This window comes from Anolis carolinensis, chromosome 1 (assembly GCF_035594765.1).
Source record: "Anolis carolinensis isolate JA03-04 chromosome 1, rAnoCar3.1.pri, whole genome shotgun sequence".
Taxonomy (NCBI): Eukaryota; Metazoa; Chordata; class Lepidosauria; order Squamata; family Dactyloidae; genus Anolis; species Anolis carolinensis.
This window is the reverse complement of record NC_085841.1, coordinates 287,887,557-287,910,738: the sequence shown is the minus strand read 5'-3', so window position 1 is coordinate 287,910,738 and position 23,182 is coordinate 287,887,557. Positions and strand designations below refer to the sequence as shown.

Sequence of the window (23,182 nt, the reverse complement as noted above, 5' to 3'; positions counted from 1 at the left end):
TCCTTTCCCCCGCCCCCTCTATTTCCCAAAGATGCCCCTGCCTCCCGCTTTGGGGAAAGGGGTGGCGGCGCTTTAGACCGATCCATTAGGCTCCAAGAGGGGGGCTTCCTCTCCACACACATACACACACACAAAAAGGCGGGCGAGCTGACGGGGCCGCTCTCCTTGGAGTGCGAGGAGGGGCGGCGGCAGGAGCTGAACAAAGCGGAGGGAGCGGCGGGGCTGGGCGGGAGCCGAGGCGGAGGAGGAGGAGGAAGAGGAGAGTCGTCGTCGTCCCCCCCCCCCCCACCCGCCTGCTCTTCCCGGGAGGAGGCCTCCGGAGCCGCGCCGGGCCGATAGCAGAGGAGCACGTGGGCCAGCCGCCCCGCTCTCCCTCTCCCTCCCTCCCTCTCTCTCTCTCTCCTTGCTGGCTGCCTCAAGTTGGACGGCGCTGATGCTCCAAGGAGAGCCGGGGCCAGGCTTCGACGGGGCATCGCGCGGCGCCACCGACCCACCGCCCAGATGGAGGGCATCGTCGGCGTCTGCCTCTGCCTGGCGGCGGCGAGGACAGGTAAACCCGGAGGAAGAGGAGGAGGAGGAGAGGGAAGGAGGGCATCCCCGCCCGGCCTGGCCAGGGGGAGCAGGAAGGAGGGCGGCGAGGGGCACTAGGCGGGGAGAGGGCAGAGGGGCGCCGGGGAAGCCTCCTTAGTCTGGATCTGTGTCTCTTGTGAAGAAGACAATAGGTGAGCGATGGGGAGCATGCCCTCCCCCTCCGCCTTTAGCGGCGTATTTCGCCGCTCCTTCTTTCTCTATTTAGAGCGGGTCCCCATGGCCCGCCAGTTAGCCCCGAAATGGGGCTTTGCGTGCGAGAGAATGAATGAATGACAGCCGCCCTGGAAGAGACGCGCAGAAAGGAGAACGGAGGGATTTCTGTCTCATCTATCTATCTATCTATCTATCTATCTATCTATCTATCTATCTATCTATCTATCTATCTAGTTCTCTATCTATCTAGTTCTATCTGTCACCCATCTATCTATTCTTCTTCTTCCCATTTGGATAATCTATCTATCGCTGGGATGCTGTGAGGTTTCCGGGCTATATAGCCATGTTCCAGAAGCATTCTCTCCTGACGTTTCGCCCGCATCTATGGTAGACATCCCCAGAGGTTTTGAGGTCTGCAAGTGAGGTTTATATATCCGTGGAAGGTCCAGGGTGGGAGAAAGAACTCTTGTCTGCCTGAGGCAGGTGTGGATGTTTCAGTTGATTATAGCACTGAATAGCCTTTCAGTTTCAAGGTCTGGCTGTTCATGAAAATGGACAAAACCTGGCTACCAATATTGAAACAACTCTAAAAACAGGACAGTAAATAAAGAACATCACGCAGAAAACGGGAATCCCAGACATGAATCAATCAGGGCCAGTTAACACCTCCTAACAAAGGATTCCCCCTCGCAGGAAGCAGTCAGGCTTTGAAGCTGCAAGGCTATCCAATGCTAATTAAGGTGATTAATTCACTCTTTCCTGCAACAGACAGGGTTCTTTCTCCCACCCTGGACCTTCTACAGATATATAAACCCTACTTGCCTTGTTTCTAACTGACCTCACAACCTCTGAGGATGCTTGCGAAACGTCAGGAGAGAATGCTTCTGGAACATGGCCACACAGCCTGGAAAACTCACAGCAACCCAGTGATTCCGGCCATGAAAGCCTTCGACAACATATCTATATATCTTTTTCTTCTTCTTCTTCTTCGCATTTGGATCTCTCTTTTCCTTCGCTTGCCTGAACCAGACTAATATTTAGTGATTGCCATAAGAAGCTATTTAAAACCCCCCACACAATCCCAATGGGAAGAGGAAGGATCTGGGATCGAGAAGGGGCCGCGCGATCCTAGAGAGCCCCCCTCTCAGTTTCTCTGTCTCTCTCTTTCTCTGTCTCTCTTTTGTGCCGCGTCTTGCAGGGCGGAACTCGGAAACTTTGCATTGTAATGGCAGCGGCGGCGGCGGCGGCTGCTGTTCTCTTAGGACACCCCACCCCAAGCAGTCGCCCTTAGGAGGGAAGACAAGACCTTGCTGCAAACCCCCTTCTTCCCAGAAATACGGTGTGCCCCCCCTCCCCTCCCCTCCGACCCAGACCTGGCTCCCCTCCCCTTAAAGAAGCATTGCTCATGATGGCACGAGGCAAGCCCCGGTTAAGGATTGATCTTCCTCTCCTGTAATAACCGCCCAAGAAAGGTGACTTCCACCTGCCAGAGGGAGATCATTCCCTTGGAGAGGATCACAAACAATACATATGATGAAACACAAAGCGTCAGGTTAATGTTATTCCTCAGCAGAGATGAGCGGAGTGCCTGCTTCTTAGCTTTGCACATGGGTGGCACTCTTTTATTGTCTTCCCAGCCGAGGACATGCAGCTCGCTTGGCTTGATACTTAAAACAGCACGCCTTTCCTGGGAGGCGAAAAAGGGAAATGTAGGGGTTGGCGGGGAAAGGCACTCAAAGAGATCTTGACACCAGATGCAGTGCACCTTGCTCATTCAAATAGCCTTCAAATCCCCATCAATTGCATGAGGAATCAGCCTGTCAGCGCTTCTGCGTTTGACAAGTAGGCTTTGCTGGAGCAAGTGTTGCTCTTGCTTTTGCAAGGCTTTCGGGAGAAGCCCCTTTCTCAGTGTAGCTGGGTGCCTTCTCAATGGTCTGGCCATTCATTTCCTTTCCCTGTCTTCCCCAGATCGGATTATTTTAATGACCTAGGAAGCCTATTTCCCCCCTTCCCTTCCACCCCTCCAAACCACTAAGGAAAAGTTTAGGGAGCCTACCAGACATTATTTATTTGTTTACAGAAGATGGAAAGGATTTGAAGTAGCAAGTGAAACAGCTTTCAGAAAACCTTTCATTTCAGAAAAGAAAAAAAATCTGCCCCAGAAGAGAAGGGGCTAATTTTTCACATTTCATTTTGCACGCCATTCACATGGCAGTGGGCCATTCTGGCAAGTGGTGGCATTCACAGTAATTTGCCAGAAGAATGGGCAAAACCACCTCCACATGTTCTTTGCCTAGGAAAACCCTATGAAATTAATGGGGTCATCATAATTTGACAGGTGACTGGACGGCACACACACAACACACACTAATGCAAAAACTAATTACATTATGAAATGCTTTTTTTGGGTGTGTGCAAAGAAAACCCTCTCTGTGTGATTCAGCTGTTAATCCAGGAAACTAATATAAGGACACATTTTAATTGAGGCTTAACTGGAGCAGACTGCTTTTTAGGGCAACTGGATTGTAATGTTGAAAATGACAGGACAAATAAATAGATCACGTGGACATCTTCCTGTATTTTCTCAAGTACTTACATCAAAAGCAACAGTTTTTTTGGGCTGTGTGTACAATTGGGAACAGTCCTGAACATTGCTTTAAAAATGCTGTTGAAAGTTTTTAAAAAACTGAATATATATCAGAACAGTTTGAAATTTTGTTCCTTTCTTTTGTTCCAGTTCTGTGAAGACTCTTAGTTTTAGATTATTTTGAGGGAAGTTCAGCTACATAGATTTCTTGGTATATTATTTTCTTTAGTTACAATTGCCATTGCCATGATGTATACTATTGCCTCATGCTTAACTGTTAGATCCCCAGTGCCATACATAACTAGAAGATTGAATTGCATTCAGCGGCACTTACACCTCAGAGCAGTGGTTCTCAACCTTTGGGTCTGCAGATGTTTTGGCCTTCAATCACAGTAATCTTAACAGCTGATAAACTAGCTGGGTTTTTTGGGTGTTGTAGGCCAAAACACTTGAGGACCCACAGGTTGAGAAGCACTGCCTTAGAGCAAGGTTGATATTTAGAGATGTCTGTGAGCAAAGTACCTAGACTGCATCTAAATCAGCGTTAACATGCCTGAAGTGCCATTCATTATGCCCAAAGAATGGTTGGTTTAAGACTGAAGGACAGAAGAATTATAGGGATGGTTTCTGGACTTATTTTCTGCATGTATGCTTTTATTTGGGTTTCCAGTCTACATCTGGATTGTTGCATGTGGGAATTTTCCCGGATCATGCACAGTGCTTATATGTGAACCTCATACCAGCCAGATGAGATTGTGCACCTTGGGATGGTGTGCCATCTGCTGAAGCTCTATAGAGATTGGGCAGCAGCCCCATGACCATCCCAAGATTCAAAACATCTTGGGAATAGGAAATAATAATAATATGATAATGTTTTATTTGTAGTCTGCCCTATCTCCCCAAGGGGACTTAGGTCGACTCCCAACATAATAAGGGCGAACATTCAATGTCAGGTATAAAACAAGAAAAATATAAAAGGACATAATACATTACAGTACATTATACAGTGGATTAAAACAAGCAAGATTCAATCATTATCCTTAGATAAATATAATTCAAACCTTTTAAAGCTAGTTTGCCTGAGGGGTTCCTTTATTTTTTTTTTACCTAGGCTGAATGTAAGCCAGTCTTTTTTGCAATTTATAACTACAGTAGAGTCTCACTTATCCAAGCCTTGTTTATCCAAGCTTCTGGATTATCCAAATCATTTTTGTAGTCAATGTTTTCAATATATCATGATATTTTGGTGCTAAATTCGTAAATACAGTAATTACAACATAACATTACTGCGTATTGAACTACTTTTTATGTCAAAATTGTTGTATAACATGATGTTTTGGTGCATAATTTGTAAAATCATAACCTAATTTGATGTTTAATAGGCTTTTTCCTTAATCCCTCCTTATTATCCAAGATATTCGCTTATCCAAGCTTCTGCCGGCACTTTTAACTTGGATAAGTGAGACTCTACTGTACTTTTAAGTTTTCCTGGAGGAAGCTATCTTCATTTAAGAGATACCTTTTTTGAAATTGCTGCCTTAGAATAAAGTTTTTTCTACTTAAAGATCTTCCATTTTTAAATACTCCTTGGTATGCATTTGCTCCGCTTTTGTATGTGCACATGGAATGGGATTCTCTACTCCCAAAGGGACAGGAAAACATCTTTGCAGAGACAGAGGTGGAAAAAGTCCAAGTGAAGCCTCAGTAACTTCCCACTGAGTTACTGGAGAGAGAGGGTTTAAAATCAGTGGGTAGTGGCAGTGCAGATGATCTTTAGGGGTCCAATCTCTGACATGGTTATATGCACACACCTGAAAAGACTCTGAGCACCATTTGGCCTAAGTTAAGCAGGTCAGAAATCCCATTCATTTCAATGCAAGAGAGGAAAACATGAATGTAGCACTCTCTTACTGAACTTTGTGGTGCTTGAAAGGGTCCTTGAGTGGACTATGTCAGTACTTGCTGCATAGGTCATTCATGTAACTTGGTCACTGTTGGATCACAAGACTGTACACACTGACATTTGATAGAATCTTCTCAATTCATGAAATTACTACCAAATATAAGCCTTAGAGATAAGCCATTTGGAAAGTTCTTGGTGAGCATCCTTAGACTTCTGGATTGCTGTCAGATCAAGATAAATTCTTAATCAAGGCTATTGCATGAAGATGGTGAAGTCTGTTAAGTGCATTTAAACTGAAATCCCACTGCACAGCCAGAGTAGTTATTTTAAGAGATTCTCATGTGATGAGTAATTCAGCCCAATCAAAATATCACATTGGTTTTAATATTAATGAATCAAAATATATTTTTCTTTCTCTCTGAAAAAGTAAATCAGAGTAAAGTGAATAACAGAAAGTGAGGATGTGGGTTCTTGACTTGAGCTGGAATTAAAACAAACTATTAAATCTGAATGATTTGTAATAATATTAGAAAAAATCATTTCCCATTTAATCTCTCTCTCTAATTTATAAGAGGAAATGGATTGCTTCATCCATTTGTTCTACTTTAGACACAAATGCTAATGAAATAGCTGTCTGTGCTCTTTTTTAAGATTTCAGAAAGAGACTCAGAGACCCCTGGGAAGAAAGCAGACCTGATTATACAACAGAAGCTGCTTTTTGTGTGTTGATTAATTATTAATTTTTTAAATTAAAAAAATCCAAGGTTTTGCTTGTCTGCATGCAGTATTAGGGCCCAGTATAAGAGAACAGAATAGATATGAACTTGAAAATCCTAGCATCTTGCGGAAGAGCAGAGATATTTATTAGTCATAACTGGAAAAATGCGCAGCTTGATGACTGTAGTTCAGTAGGTCTAATGTTGTTTATAAGGTGCTTCCAACACTAGAATTTCCAGGTTAAACTTCATGCAGGGAAATATACAGTATGTCTGTTCCGTGGATATTTTGCTCATTCTAGTTAAGGTTTGAGTAAGTAATGTTGCAAAGTAGATCTTATAAAGTACTTTGCATGGCTTATTTCTCCCGTTGTTTCCTAAGTCATCATTTAAAGCACTGTTTTTGTTTATTATATATGGGTGGAATTCTTGCTTAATTAATTCAGGGGGTGGGGGAGAGGTTTCCTTTGAATGCAAGACTTTCAAAAATTACCCTAGTAAGTATTAGAAGGTTTGGAACTGAAAGTTTGACATGACTGGGGATACATTAAAATGAACTGGCCATGTTGCAAGATAATGCTCATTGTATCAGTATCTGTTTTGGGCTTAATACTGAAGTGGTGCTGACTCTATGGGAGATATCTATGCAGTCTTTTTCAAAAACATTAAACATTCCCCCTCCTCTCCTCTTTCTTGTGTACATTCAGTCATTCCCAAGTTATGATAAACCTTCTTGGGAAGATTTGTTCAGAGATAGTTTGTTTTGGCTTCCTTTGAGTATCCATCACCAAGTGGGGATTCGAACCATGGTCTCCCAGAGTCCTAGTCCAAAACTCAAGTAGTGTTGACTATACTTACATACAAATGGGTCTCATACAGTTCAGGGTACATTTAATAAATTTGAGTGACCCCTAAAACCCATGATGTCATGGAAATGCATCTAATGTCTTTAAAGACTTTCAGTTCATGATTTAACTGGTGAGCTGACACACACACACACACACATAATTCAGAAAAGAGGATGAATTGGCTGTGAATCTTCCACTCATTCCTTAACTCAGATATGTCCAAAGTCCAGTATGGGGGCCAATTGTGACTCCTGTTCGAATTTCCACCTGCCCTCTCTCCCCAGGCCTCCCTCCCTCCCCCCTTGTTTCTTTTTTTACTTCCTTCTTTCCTCCCTTTCATGACTTACTTCTTTTCTTTGTTCATTTGTTCTTTCTTGAGGATCAGGCCCTGGGAAAGGAGGCTCCTCAGGATGGGAGAAAGATGGTGGCTTGTTGCATCCCTTCACCCTGATTAAGTGTTGTCTTCTTGGGTGGCTCCGGCATCAGGCAACCTATCCCAGTGGCCCCTTCTCACTCTCTCTCTCTCTCTCTCTGTCTGTCTTTCCCTGCAACTTTTTCTTCATGTATTTGCAGAGGAAGGCTCCCCAGTTGCCCTGCTTGCCCCAGGCATTTGCTGCTGCTGCTACTGCATGGCCAGGAAGGGTGGGCCCTGGTGGCCAAGTGTCTGCCTGGCTTCCCTCCCTCTCTCCCTTCCATCTTTGCCCAGCCTTTGTTCCATGTTGCTGCCCTGTGTTTTCCAAAAAGGCTGTCCTTCTCTGCAGCTCCTCCCTTGGGAAGAAAAATGGAGAGCCAGACGGCAACTATAAGCGCCCCCCCCCCCCAATCAAAGCCCTCCCAACAACTGGCCATGCCACGTCTGCTGAAAAACCTCCAGAGAAGGAGACTCCACCAGACTCTGGGGCAGCATATGTCACTGTCTGAAACAACTTGAAGGCACACAACAACAACAATCCCAATTGACTTGACTCTCTCACCAGCCAAAAGTAGGCCCACACCTCCCATTGAAAGATTTGTATGATTAAATTGGTTAAAATTGTTCTTTGTTTTATATGTTGAATGGTTCTTTCATGGGTTTTTTTTTGAACTATGAATAAGACTAATGCAGTGTGCTTAAGAATGTGTTCATTTTTTTTTTCTCAACTGTAGTCTGGTCTCCCAACAGGCGGAGGGACCGTGAACTGGTCCTCATCTTAAAAAAATTTGGACACTTCTGCCTTAACCCCTCCATATGAGTTCCCTCTGAAGCTGCATGCTTGCTGGGAAAGGATGGCCATCCTGGATAGGAATTTCCAAATCAGTCCATTCTTCTGGTAGAAGTTCCATATTGAGTCTCTCCTCCCCCTTTTTTTTATTAGATCATCTCTTTTGTGACAGGAGTGCATGGGTACTTCTTCCCTTTATATTGTGCTCTGCATTTCCCTTAGCTGTCTTTATTTATATTTATTATTTAAAGCCTTTTTACTACACTCATTGGTCATAAAGGCTCCTCAAATTGGTATAGAAACATCAGCAGTAAATTTCAGTCTAAAGACATCTCACAATGAAAAAGTAATAAGGAGGAAGAGAAACACAAAACTGGCTACAAACAGCCAAAGTGAGAGTTCTTCAAGCAGGTTTGGAAACTGTTTAGCTAGTTTGATGCAATGACCCCTTTTTATGACAATTTCAGCAGGAATGAAAAAAATAGCATTTTTCTTCTCTGCTTGGTTTCTTTAATTTCTGCTTTTTCCCTCTTTCATTTATGACTCTTTCTCTCCACCCATTCTTTAAACATATTGTCTGCTCACCTTCTTTTAGTGGCCGCATTCCTGTGTGCTTGAATTTCTCTGAATTCTATTGGCCTTTATCTTATTGATAAAGATATTTCCTATGCTTGTTACCAGACCCAGGTGAAGATTTTTCATGGGCTTTGTGTGCATGCTCTTGTCATTTATTGCAGAGGAGAAACTCATGTAGCCCTCCAGATATTGTTGAATGGAAATCTACAGTATTTCTCAATTTTTATGCAGTCTGGGAGAGTTGGAAGTTGCATTCCAAAAAGCATCTGCAGAGCCAAAGTTTCCCTAACCACGAGTTATGGTCAATATAGGTTGAATATCCCTTATTCAGAATAATCAGAAATACAACATTGTCCCCATGGAAGGCTAAGAAACTAACACCTTGACTTCCTGATGATTCAATGGATGTAAACTTTCTTTAATGCTCAAAATTATGAAAAACATTTCCTAAAATTACTTTCAAGCTATGTATATAAGGTGTATTTGAAACATAAAGTAATTTTGTCTTCAGACTAGGCTTCCATTTACATAATATCTTTTTATGTACATATATGCAGGTATTCCAAAATCCAAATAAATAATTTAAATTCTAGATGGCTGGATGGTCATCTGTTGGGGGTGCATTGAATGCGATTTTCCTATTTCTTGTCAGGGGGTTGGACTGGATGGCCCATGAGGTCTCTTCCAACTCTATGATTCTATGATTCTAAGACTCTGTTAGATCTTGGATAGAACATTAGCAACAACTGTGGATTTGTTACACTTTAAGCTAACTGGCGCTAACACAAATTGTTTGGCATACACATTTGCCTGTCCTGGAAATAATAATCCTAAATGTGTCTAATTCTGTGGATCCTGGCTGACTGTCTCTTTCTTGGCCCCCAACATGCCATTCATCACTGGACTTGGGGATAGTGCTTACTGTAATTGAACAACTGCAGTTATTGTAATTGTTTCAAAGTAATCAAAACAGAAATCAAATGCATCTTTGTGGGACTTCTTTACAGCTCCTAAGTATATGTGAAGCAAGCAAGATGGAGCTCATAGTAATGCAGCTAATTCTTTGAGATGTTTTTCACTGAACTAGTTATACCATTAAGAAAAGCAAGGTGGCAACTCCTTTAGGCAGAGATTTTGAATGCTCTGAAAGTGTTAACACATTCTTTATCATTTTATTATTAAAAATGTATGGTCAGAAGAGGAAGAGCAAACGGGATTTTCCATAGTGCCTTGAACCAGCAATGGCATTCAGTCTACAGTGCATGAATTATATTATAAGGAGAAGCCTTTCATGTTATCTTTCTCATAAGTTTTAGGATGAACTCAAATATGAGGATTTTATCTGTGTAATGCAGATAAGGAGAATTACTACAAGTATATGTGAGCAGGTGGCATAAGGCTCTGCCTTGGTGGTAAATGTCTGAAATTTGTAGAATAGATTCACCCATTCCATTTTTCTTACCCAGTATGTTTTACGTCTCTACTCTTTTTGTGTGTGATTTGTTTTAATATAGAATTCGTATGTTCATTCATTCGTTTTTCCTCCTTACATGGAGATAAAATTCTGCATGAAAAAATAAGCACAGATATCCAGTTTCCTTATAGCTTGTTAAGTACAAGTGAATTACTTGTGCAACTATCCACTTAGATTTTTTTCTAATGCAGAATTTTCTTGTTAAATATATATATAACAGGCAAGTTGGCCTTTATGAGAAAACATTTTTTTAAAGTATACAATTATACCACATTCAGAAATGCAGATCTTCTTGTGTGCTTGTTACTGTTGTGTGCCTTCAAGACATTTCCAATTATTGGCTTCCCAAGATGAACCAATCATAGTTTTGGAAGGGTTTTTTTTTTTTGGCAAAATTTGTGTAGCAGTGGTTTGCCACTGTCTTCCCCTGAGGCTGAAAGCATTTTTGCCCAAAGTTACCCATGACTGAGCAGGGATCCAAACTTTGATCTCCAGAGTCACCGTCCAGTATGCAAACCATTGGACCACACTGACTTTCTTTCTTGCATATACAGACATATTTGTAATATGTAACTGAATGTTGTATATAGCTGGATATCCAAAACCCCCTCATGATAGGGTCTACTTAGGGCTGATGTCAATCCGTAACACTGGCTCTCTTTCTTGCATAAAAGGTAAAGGTTTCCCCTTGATATTAAGTCTAGTTGTGTCCCACTCTGGGGGGTGGTGCTCATCTCCATTTCTAAGCTGAAAAGCCAGTGTTGTCCATAGACACCTCCAAGGTGATGTGGTTGGCATGACTGAATGGAGCACTTTTACCTTCCTGCTGGAGCCATACCTATTGATCTACTCACATTTGCATTTTTTGAACTGCTAGGTTGGCAGAAGCTGGGGCTAACAGTGGGAGCTCACCCTGTTCAGCAGCTCAGAAGTTTAACCCACTGCAGGCTCTCTTTCTTGCATATAGAGACATCATTATAATAAGTAACTGAAATAAAATATACTCTGCAGTAGAGTCAATTTTACACAAAGTATTTGATGATGGTTTGCAACTCACAATTCCAGTAGGGGCAAAATCTCAAAAACAAATCTTAGAGGCCAATGACATACATGCTTCTGTCTGTATGTTTTTTATAGCTGGATATCTAAGAAAACCCCATGATAGATTCAATTTAGGACTGTTGCCAATCAGTAAAAACTTGAAAGCATGTAATAACAATAACAAACCATGTTTTTTGAACCAGGAATCATGGGTAATCTTAACTATGGTTAGTTTAAACAACCTATCTTCAGTAAACATGATGTGAAGGAGCATGGTACTTCCCAAGTAGGGAAAATGTACAGCCTAGATTTGCATGTTAATAACACAAAGCTGTATCTCCTATACCTAACCACCAAAGACTGTTTCAACCATTTTTGTTTTGTGGAAATATGTTTTAATACATGTATTTTATGGAATGTTTTAAAAAGATTATGTGTTTTTTTATGTTTTAGTAATTCTGTAGCCCTCCTTGAGCTGTGAGGAGAGGTGGGCAATGAATAAAACTATTATTATTATTATTATTATTATTATTATTATTATTATTATTTATTATAGTGCAGAGGTATTTTTCCTCTTTGGTGAAAGCTGTAGCTAAAGGAGGTGTGGTATATTATTAGTCCAAATGAAATTTGGAATACTTGAATAATCTAAGTAAACGAGGGGTCCATTTAACATTACAGGAGCAACTAAGGCTCCTTCTATACTACCATATAATCTCGATAATCAAAGTAGATAATCCACATTTTCTGATTTGTACTGGATTATATGAATCTACACTGCCATATAATCCAGTTCAAATCAGATAATCTGGATTTTATATGGCAATGTAGGAGGGGCCTAAATGTTTCAGTTGCTTTTACGAGTATGTATAAGACTTCAAAATCTTTGATAATAGTATATTTCCTTAAGCACAGTTACTGCTTGTCTAGTAGAGCATAATATTCTCTGTCCAATCTGTGTCTATGTTCTTCATCTTCCAAATTCTCAAAGGTTTATTTTAATTGCATAGCTCATTTATCATGCCATACTGTTGCATTAATGATGGTGCTTTATTGTGTTTTTTACTGACGACTACTAAAAAAAACCCCTAGGAAGATGGGTGTTTAGCTTCAGTTGATGCAGTGGAACGATTTTGCTTCTTGGATATTTGATTACATAGAATTTGCAGTTATTGCTATTTACTAAATTTAAATTGACTTTCTCTATCTCTTTTTTAAAACCAGTTGTAGGCTTTGGAATGGACCCTGGTTTACATATTGATATTATCACAGAACTGGATCTTGTCAACATGACAATTGGAGTTACACAGGTGTCTGGACTGCATAATGCAAGCAAAGCATTTTTATTTCAAGGTAAGATTAATATCTTTCTGTATGCATGCATGCATGTATGTATTTGTTTAGTTAATCATTCAATTTATATCCCATCTTTGTCTTGGCACAGGACACAAGGTGGCTTACAACATAGATTTAAATAAAGTACAGTGAAATATCAAATTCATCTTGAGTATCATTTACTTAAAATGCTTGGCTAGAAGTATTTTAGATTTTTTTTTAAATGTATTTGAATACATAATGATGTATTTTGGAGATGAAACACGGAATTCATTTATGCTTCACATGCGCCTTACAGACTGCTTGAATAAACCAGCAATCGTATTAAAACACTAGCAAAGAAGTAAAAATTAAGCCAGCAATCATATTAAAAAGTATAAAGAAGTTAGAGCACGCTTTGTGAAAAGACCCTTTTGCCAAAACCAGATATTAGTCAAAACCCTGTCTAAATAAAAAGGCTTTTGCTGCTGTGAAAAAAGAGAAGGGGCCACCAAATGGTCCATGAGAGGGAATCTCAGAACCTAGAAGCAGCCATTGAGAAAGTTTTCTTTCCTGTCCCCACCAAACATGCCTGCAATTGTGGTGGGGCTGAGAAAAATCTCTTCCCTGAAGACTTCAAAGCTTGGAAAGACTCATGTAAGGAGATACAGTCTTTCAGATAATCTGGGACCAAGCTGTTTAAAAGGAGTGTATATGTGAACAGGTAGTAATTTGGATTATTTCATCTGCTCAAGTGAATGGATTGTCTACTGGGAGAAGGACATGAAAACCACCTTGGTTTCTAGAGTCTGTGACCTCACACAGCATCACTTGCTCAAAGATGCTTTATTTAAAAGCCCTAGCACTTCATATCCCCCCTCCCCACACCCCTTACAGCACTGAAGTTCAGAGTCTCTCAAGAAGCCTTATTACTGCATGGAATCTCTACAGGTCTGTGATTTCCTTTCTTGGGTTCAGGGAAAGTCCTCTTCAGTGTCTCCCCCCTGCGGGTCCTGAAGTTCACTGCCAATTACACAATCCTTACCTCAAACAGAGAAGTTGAAATGTTCCTCCTTTGCTGAGCTGATGGAGGCCTGTGATAATAGACTGGCAACCGTCTCAGGATTCCACATTATCACAGGAATAATTGAAACTTGTAGGGAAATTCATAACTTGCTCAAGCAAGAGAGGAAAGGTGGGGCAAAGCATATCAAATTTAATTTACCTGGCATGGGCAAAGTTTGATACCTGCTTGAATGTTGAGAAGGTTGTCTGGATGTTATTCTCGCTAGCTGTAGCAGCTGCCCAGAGAAAAGCTGCCTGTCCCAATTTGTTAGTTCCTAGCAAGTCTGTAATGGGGGAGTGAGAGAGTTGCTAGAAAGGCAATAACCCTTTCTGGCATGTCGGCTTGCTTCTGCTCAGTTGTCATAGGCAGCTCTTAGGGTGGATGTAGGGATCTTAAAGCATTCTAGATATTGTTGCACTGCAAAACCAGCAGCACTCATTTGCATAGCAAATGATAGAGAATGCTGGGAACTGAAGTCCAAAAAAATCTGGAGGTTTAAAAGGGTTGTTTACTGCAGCTGTGTTTCTCCCTAACTACTGCTGATTGCCATGCCTGAGTTTGTAGGCAAGGGAGATGTTCCTGTTCTCTTCCAGATAGACCTTCCCCTTACATCTTAGGCCCCTTCCACACAGCTGAATAAAATCCAGGGCCGGCCCCACTATTGAGGCCCCTGACGCCGCCGCCTCGGGCGCAGGCCCGGGGGGGCGCCGTCAGGCTGGGCGGGAGGCGGGGCACCGCCCTGACGGTGCCCCGCCTCCCGCCCAGTGCGCCCTGGCCCGTCTGAAGTCTGGCCTGCTACAAAAGGCCAGACGGGCGAGCGGGGATAGCGTGGGAGGCGGGGCCAGCTCTGACGCCGCTCCCCCCCCCGCCCAGCGTGCCCTGGCCCCGCCTCCCACGCTGCGTGGGAGGCGGGGCCAGGGCACGCTGGGCGGGGGCGGGGCCAACTCTGGCCCCGCCCCCCTCACTATTCGCCCTGGCCCCGCCTCCCACGCAGCGTGGGAGGCGGGGCCAGGGCACGCTGGGCGGGGCCATGGCGCCGGTGGCGGGGGCGCTTTTCAGCACCCCCGCTTCCCATCAAAAAATTTCTCCGGCCGGCCCTGATAAAATCCCACAATTTTTGCTTTGAACTGGGATATATGGCAGTTGTACTCAGATAACCCAGTTCAAAGAAGATATTGTAGGATTTTCTGCCTTGATATTCTGGGGTATATGGCTGTGTGGAAGGGTCCTTAGAGCCCTTCCACACAGCCATATAACCCAGAATATCAAGGCAGATGTGAAGAAGTGTATAATTATATTTTGTTTATAGATGACATGTTTATTTGATTTTGTTTAAACAGTCAGGTTTGGCTAAGTTTAAAATGGTGAGTATTAGAGTGGATGATGTATGGGGGAAGGTAGCCATCTTAAGGTGGGTTACCATAGCAACAGGGGCGGAGCCAACCGCCGCTTGGAAAGGAAAAGGGGGAGGTTTTAAAACTGTGATGACCCATGGGCCTTGTAGTCCTGCTCAGGACATTGTAATTCCTGATGAAGATGAAAACTTGGGTTTTTTACCTTCCCAGTCTGAACTGGATTCCTCTCAGCCAGATCTTTCCCAGGCAGATCTGGGAACCTTGCACCTGCAAGAAAGTTGTCTCCCAGAAGTATGTCAAACAAGCCCAGAGCCTACTTCTCCCGTATTCTTGCGCCGGGAGTTTTGTAAACAACAGAGAAGTTTGGATTCAGCTTCGCGCAGGAGTGCGAGGATTGCAGCTAAGAATGTGGCCAATTAAGACTGCTTCTCGTGAGAATCTTTGGGGAGTCTCACATCTGGTCTCAGAGTTAGCTTTCGGTTCTGATTCCCAGAGAACTGCTTCGGCGGGAAAGCTAGACTCTATTTAGGTGTTTTACCCGCGTAGTAACTTCGCGGAGTCAATTCGTCAGCCTTCGGAGCGAGTTGTGTCTGGACAGCGCGCTCCGATTCAAGCCTCGCTCCTGCTCAAGCCTTGCCTTGCTATCCAGCCTTCGCCTTGCTTCCCAGCCTTGTTTATCTACGGACTTTGCCTTGTTTCCCAGGATCAATCCTTGCCTTGTTCCACGGAATTATCAAGTTATTCCACGGACCTTGTTCTTGTTCTTAGTTACCTTGTTCCACGTTCAAGCCTTGTTTCAAGTATCCAGTTATTTCCTAGCCTCGCTCAAGTTTCATGGACTAAAGGACCTTGTCATCTCCCCTCACTTTGCTTGGCAAAGTGAGTGTTTCGGTTATTGGATTACAACTTTGGACCTTAATATTTCTTATTGGACATTGCTTTTTTGGACTAATTCTGACCTTTCCTGAAAGGTCTAATTCTGAACTATTTTCTACACTTGTTTTTATTACTTTATATATTCCTTCAATAAAGATATTAGATAGATTCTGGCCTCTGTGTATGGTTATTGGTGCTCTGCAGCCTGGGTCGTGACAGTTTGACTCCGCCGCCCTAAGCACCAATTAACCTCGGCCAGAATGTCTACCGGAGTCGTACCTGGGCCGAGCGGCCAGCCGATTACCTACACCATCGACAAGGAAGAGGTGGACCGAATCCGTGATAAGCTCAATGCACAGGATGGAGAAATAAGGGGTTTGAAGGAACGCGGAGTTCGTCTTCCGGCCATGGCGTTGCCAACCAAGTTTACTGGAGAAGCTTCTAAGGTTCATGTCTTCCGTCGCCAATGTCAAGCTTATCTGGAGGCCCGTGCTGCCGAGTTTCCCCAAGAAGACATCAAAGTGGCATGGGTTTACAGTCTTCTAGACGGGCCAGCGGCCAGCTGGGCGACGGCACTGTTCGACCAAGTCTCTCCACACCTAAGATCAGCGCAACACTTCTTGGACCACCTCAAGGAGACTTGGGGAATCGAGGACAATTTGGAGGCAGCCGGTCACAAACTCCGTCGCCTTTTCCAAGGAGACAGACCTATGTCTCAGTATATAGCCGAGTTCCGAGTGCTGGCCCACAACACCGGCTGGAACGATGTAGCCCTCAGGGGACAATTCCGGGAGGGTCTCAACATTGAAATGCTGGAAGAAATCTCCAAGGTGGATCCTCCCCAGACCCTCGAGGCACTCATTGATCAATGTTTACGGGCTGAAGTCATGATTGCCAACAGGAAACAGTGGGTTCGTGGCCAGGGCAGTAGAGCCGGGGCAAAACCCCCCGCTCCCGCCAGCGTTCAGCCACGTCCGGTGTGGAGACCCCCACCGCCAACCCCATACCCCAGAGGAGGCGAGGAGGTGCCGATGCAGTTGGGCAATGTGCGTCCCAGACTAGATGCCGCCGAGAAGGCCCGTCGTCAACGCTTAAACCTCTGCTGGTACTGCGGGAACGGGGGCCACTTCGCCAGAGAGTGCCCAGCCAAAGGGAAGCCTGCCGCCCGTCTTGCGGCGGCGTCCTCCACGGAGACGAAGGCGTCTGAGCCGACTGGCACACAGCCGGCGGGGGAAGCCAACGACCGGGTGTAGAGAGGCTCGCCAACCCGGTCAAAAAATCCATCCAAGAGCCGCCAACCGGGGTCCTGTTCCTTCTCGTGGTCACATTATGGTCAGCAAAAAGGGGACCCGTCATGATCCACGCCATGATAGACTCTGGAGCTACCAACAATTTCATCGATAGAGAGTATGCCGACTCTCTGGGATTACAATATCATGATTTCAAGAATGCCCGTGTGGTGCAAGCCATAGACGGCCGTCCCCTCAAGACGGGCCCCGTAAGTCAGTGGTCGGAACCCACCAGGATGTGGATAAGGGAACATATGGAAGAGATTTCCTTCTTTGTTACCGAGGTCCCCCATTTCCCTGTGATTTTGGGAATTCCATGGCTGACTCTCCACGACCCTAACATCTCCTGGTCCAACAGAGAACTGCAGTTTGCTTCACCGTATTGCCAAAACCATTGCCTCGTAGCCAAGGTATGCCATGCCACAGACACCGAGCCCATCATCACCTTGCCAAAGAAGTACTCCGAGTATTGGGATGTATTCAATGAGAAAGAAGCCGAAAAATTACCCCCACATAGACCTTATGACTGTGCCATTGACTTGGTGGAGGGGGCCCCGATCCCGCGAGGGCATCTCTACTCCCTGACTGAACCAGAGCAAGAAGCTCTCAGGGAATTCCTAGAGACAAACCTTCGCAAGGGATTCATCAGACCCTCTCAATCCCCAGCCGCCTCCCCAGTGATGTTTGTGAAGAAGAAGTCAGGGGAACTACGCTTGGTGGTGGACTACAGAGCATTGAACAATATCACCAAGCGGAACAGCTATCCCCTGCCCTTAATCTCGGATCTACTGGATCGGCTTCGAGGAGCCAAGGTTTACACCAAGCTGGATCTTCGGGGGGCTTACAACTTAGTTCGCATCAGGGAAGGGGACGAGTGGAAGACCGCCTTCCAGACCAAATTCGGATTATTTGAGTCCCGAGTTATGAATTTCGGTTTATGCGGAGCCCCCGCAACGTTCCAGCATTTTGTCAATGACATTTTTCAGGACTATCTAGACAGGTTCTTGATAATCTACCTGGACGATTTTTTGGTGTTTTCCAGATCACAATCAGAACATGAGAACCACGTCAAAATGGTGTTACAACGATTGCGGGATCATGGACTTTATGCCAAGCTGGAAAAATGCGCTTTTGATCTACAAGAGGTAGATTTCCTTGGTTACCGCATCTCGCCTCTAGGGCTTTCCATGGATCCAGCCAAAGTTTCAGCAGTATTGGAATGGCGGGCGCCAACTAACAAGAAAGAGGTGCAGCGTTTCTTGGGGTTCGCGAACTACTACCGCAAGTTCATTCCAGATTTTGCCCGCTGGTCCGACCCCATCACTAGCTGCATCCGTGGAAAGCAGCCTTTCCGCTGGACTGATCAAGCAGAGAAAGGGTTCCAGCAACTAAAGAAACTATTCACCTCCCAGCCAATTCTACAGCACCCAAATCCTGGAACCCCTTTTGTGGTGCAAGCGGACGCCTCTGATGTGGCAATTGGGGCTGTACTCTTACAACCGGTGGGAAATCACCTCCACCCCTGTGCCTTTTATTCTCGTCAACTAACCACACCAGAGAGGAATTACACCATTTGGGAAAAAGAACTACTGGCCATAAAGGCAGCCTTTGAAACTTGGAGACATTGGCTAGAAGGGGCCAAATTTCCCATTGAAGTCCACACTGATCATCGTAATCTAGAACATCTAAGAACTGCCCGCAAACTAAATCAGAGGCAGCAACGTTGGGCTTTATTCTTTGAACGTTTCAACTTCCAGATCCATTATGTGACCCCAGCCCAAACCAAGCAAGCAGACGCCCTGTCACGTAAACCGGAATACGCTGCAGGACGCAAGGAGACCTTTGAATCCCAACTGCTACAACCCGAGAACTTTGCCACGCTCACGGTGGGGAACACCAAATCCATTCCCATTGGTTCAACTTCCCCTACTCCAGGACCCATCTGTGCTCAAGAAATCAGGGCTAGTCAGCAAGCAGATGCCTGGGCGCAGGACCAACTTCGCCAAGGTCTGCACTTTCCCTTTTCGCTTAAAGATGGGCTGCTCTGCTATAGAAATCATGTTTATATCCCACCCGGACCGGGCAGGGAAAAAGCGCTTCGTCTGTGTCATGACTGCAAACCAGCAGGACACTTCGGACTATTTAAAACTATGCATTTGATCCTAAGGGATTTTTGGTGGCCCAAGATCCGCAAGGATGTGGAAAAATATGTCAACACCTGCCCAGTATGCCAGCGCTCCAAGATACGAAGGGAGAAGCCCTCAGGGCTTTTACACCCCCTTCCTACCCCATCTCGCCCATGGGAAATAATTTCCGCGGATTTCATCACTGACCTACCACCTTCCTGTGGATTCACCACGATCTTAGTGGTGGTGGACCTTTTCACCAAGTTAGCCCATTTCATTCCCTGCGAAGGCCTCCCCACGGCTAAAGAAACTGCGGATCTATTTCTTCAACATGTTTTCAGACTACATGGATTGCCCAAGAGTTTAGTCACAGACCGTGGATCTCAATTCACCTCTCGTTTTTGGAAGGCACTACAAAAACTATTGGGCATAGACTCTCGCTTATCTTCAGCTCATCATCCCCAAACAGATGGGCAAACGGAGCGCACCAATGCCACTTTGGAGCAGTATCTTCGCTGTTATGTAAACTACCAACAGGACAATTGGGCTTCTCTGTTACCACTGTCTGAGTTTGCCTACAACAATGGAGTTCAAGCTTCTACAAAAGAAACGCCGTTCTTTGCAAACTACGGCTTCCATCCACGTTTCTTCCCCCCTGTCATTGAAACTTCAGAGGTTCCCGCAGCAGAGGATTGGCTGCAGGAACTCACAGCGGTGCAACAACTTTTGCTCCAGCAACTGGATCAAGCCAAGGAGGACTATAAACGCCACGCTGACAAACATCGCCAGCCGGGCCCCGAAATCAAGGTAGGAGATCGGGTTTTCCTGTCCACTCGCTTTCTGCCCTCCCACCGCCCTTGCCGGAAGTTAGATGCCCGTTTCATTGGTCCCTATCCAGTGGTGGCGCAATTAAACCCCGTGACTTTCAAACTCCAACTTCCGCGTTCAATGCGCATTCACCCAGTGTTTCACCGTTCCCTGCTCCTTCCGGCGGATGGTGTGCGACCTGATACAGACCAACCGGCCCCCCCTCCTGTTTTGATGAATGGGGAGGAGGAGTTCGAGGTTGAGGACATTTTGGATTCTCGCTTTCACCGCCGCCGCCTACAATATCTCATTGACTGGGTGGGTTTTGGCCCTGAGGAACGCTCTTGGGAAGACGCCTCCACAGTCCATGCTCCTGATCTAACCCGTCGCTTTCATCAGACCTATCCCACCAAACCACGACCTCGCGCCTCGGGGAGAGGGCCCCAGTTTGGGAGGGGCCTTGAGGAGGGGGATAGTGTGATGACCCATGGGCCTTGTAGTCCTGCTCAGGACATTGTAATTCCTGATGAAGATGAAAACTTGGGTTTTTTACCTTCCCAGTCTGAACTGGATTCCTCTCAGCCAGATCTTTCCCAGGCAGATCTGGGAACCTTGCACCTGCAAGAAAGTTGTCTCCCAGAAGTATGTCAAACAAGCCCAGAGCCTACTTCTCCCGTATTCTTGCGCCGGGAGTTTTGTAAACAACAGAGAAGTTTGGATTCAGCTTCGCGCAGGAGTGCGAGGATTGCAGCTAAGAATGTGGCCAATTAAGACTGCTTCTCGTGAGAATCTTTGGGGAGTCTCACATCTGGTCTCAGAGTTAGCTTTCGGTTCTGATTCCCAGAGAACTGCTTCGGCGGGAAAGCTAGACTCTATTTAGGTGTTTTACCCGCGTAGTAACTTCGCGGAGTCAATTCGTCAGCCTTCGGAGCGAGTTGTGTCTGGACAGCGCGCTCCGATTCAAGCCTCGCTCCTGCTCAAGCCTTGCCTTGCTATCCAGCCTTCGCCTTGCTTCCCAGCCTTGTTTATCTACGGACTTTGCCTTGTTTCCCAGGATCAATCCTTGCCTTGTTCCACGGAATTATCAAGTTATTCCACGGACCTTGTTCTTGTTCTTAGTTACCTTGTTCCACGTTCAAGCCTTGTTTCAAGTATCCAGTTATTTCCTAGCCTCGCTCAAGTTTCATGGACTAAAGGACCTTGTCATCTCCCCTCACTTTGCTTGGCAAAGTGAGTGTTTCGGTTATTGGATTACAACTTTGGACCTTAATATTTCTTATTGGACATTGCTTTTTTGGACTAATTCTGACCTTTCCTGAAAGGTCTAATTCTGAACTATTTTCTACACTTGTTTTTATTACTTTATATATTCCTTCAATAAAGATATTAGATAGATTCTGGCCTCTGTGTATGGTTATTGGTGCTCTGCAGCCTGGGTCGTGACAAAAACCCAGCAGGCAGTCTGTGATTTCCAGTCACAGTGAAGGAACTGATTCTTGTGTAGAGGATCAGCGTGGCTCAAATAGAAGAATTTGAGTTAGATCTAAAATAAAGAGAATTATTTTAGACAGACTGTGATTTTAAATCACAGGGAGCAGTCTGGTTTCAGGTGAAGGGAACCAGGAAGAACAGACCTGAAATTTCTGAGGTAAAAGTTATAGACAATGGCCACCAGAAAACAGAAAAGAGGAGCAGGAGAGGTAGAGGTGTACCAAGAGGAAGAGAGTTCAGATTCGGAACAACAGACCACCATGTCAGAAGCAATGATGAAATATCAATTAGAGATGAGGAAATTAGAATTACAGGCACAGATGGAGAGTAAGAAATTGGAAGCAGAGGAGAAAGAGAGACAGGCACAGATGGAGAAGATGAAATTGGAGAAAGAGGCAGAGGAGAAAGAGAGACAGGCAGAGGAGAGACAGAGACGGGCACAGTTGGAGAAGATGAAATTGGAAAAAGAGATAGAGCTGAGAAAGTTGGAGATTGAATGGGAAAGACAGAAGCTGACACTGTCTCAGCCTTCTGTGGTGGCACAACCAGGAACTCCTAGTGATTTAGCCTTAAAGAGGTCTTCTAAATACACTAAGGAGGATGTGGAGATGCAGCGGATTGAGCTCGCACCACTTTTGAAGATGCCATTGTGCCCAGGGGATTCTTGGTGCCTGATTGATTATAAGTGGTTCAAAAAGTGGCAGAGATATGTGGGTTTTGAAAGCTGGGACCTGTATTATGCAGGAAAGCCTGATTACTACCCAGGACCCATTGACAATGCGAAACTTTTTGAGGATTCAGAAACTCAAACTTTAAAAAAGTATCGCATGGATAAAGTGGATTATGAGGTGATTCCTATTGAAGCCTGGAATAAGTTAGTCAATTGGTATGGCTGTACAGAGGGACAGAGACCAATTGAGAGGAAAGTTGTGGAATATGGCAAATATTTCAAATACTGTAGAGTAGAAATGTATCCGTCAGAGGTGAAGCTATCTCAAAACAGTGACTCTACTGATCATATAAGCTCTCAATTTAAACAAGCAGAAGATTCTGCTAAAGATGGAGGAATTGTGAACCTCCAAAATAAATTATCTGAGTCGCAGCTTGAAACTCATTGCGTGGCTGAGGTAAATGAGTCACCAGTGGCTGAGATCCCTGTTCAACACCGTGGTGACACAGGAATAGAGCAAGCTGAGGTAATGCAGGATTTAGAAGTGCCAGCCATTGATGAAGATGATTTGCTTGAGCACTCTAAAGAGATGAATGTTGATATAAGGAGTCAGAAGTTGGAGGAAGATGACAGTTGTTCAGGACAGACTTTACAGTCCAGTACTACAAAGGGCAGAAGTCTGGATGCCTCTTCACAGTCTTCAACTGACTCTATCTGCTCAGTAGTTACCTCTTTGGTCACCACAAGTATAGAGCATGGTCAGCAGTTGTGGCCAGGAAAAAATTTACCTCAGGAAAACACCAGATTTGGTCAGTTTGAGTTGCTGTGCGCAGGAGAGCCCAAGGGACCAACTAACACACCAAAGAAGATGGACATCTTGAGCCTGTGGATCATTGCCAAACGCAGGGAACCAAGAAACTGGCAGAGGTTGTTTTTCAACGGAGAGAGTTCTGAGGACTCCAATGCGGCAGAGATTGGTAGTTTTAACTATCATCAGTTTACTTTCGATGTTCCACAAAAGTGTTTGGACTATGTTTCCCAGGACTTCTTGAATGACTCTTGGAAGTTTCGCAAAAGACATTTTGGGACAGAGAGAG

General features: G+C 44.6%; 1 protein-coding gene across 8 annotated transcripts in view; it reads left to right on the top strand.

Moving 5' to 3' along the window:
• Window positions 1-268: 268 nt before the first annotated feature.
• Window positions 269-23,182, top strand: part of nell1 (neural EGFL like 1) — a 697,019-nt gene continuing 674,105 nt past the window's right edge. For 2 of the 8 annotated variants that reach the window (XM_062967797.1, XM_062967796.1), the window contains exons 1-2: window positions 269-550; window positions 12,316-12,444. In XM_062967797.1, the coding sequence (XP_062823867.1) occupies window positions 502-550; window positions 12,316-12,444 (178 nt within the window). In that variant the 5' untranslated portion in view covers window positions 269-501. The remainder of the gene's footprint in view (window positions 551-12,315; window positions 12,445-23,182) is intronic. The other 6 variants (XM_062967795.1, XM_062967791.1, XM_062967792.1 and 3 more) reach the window with 4 other exon arrangements.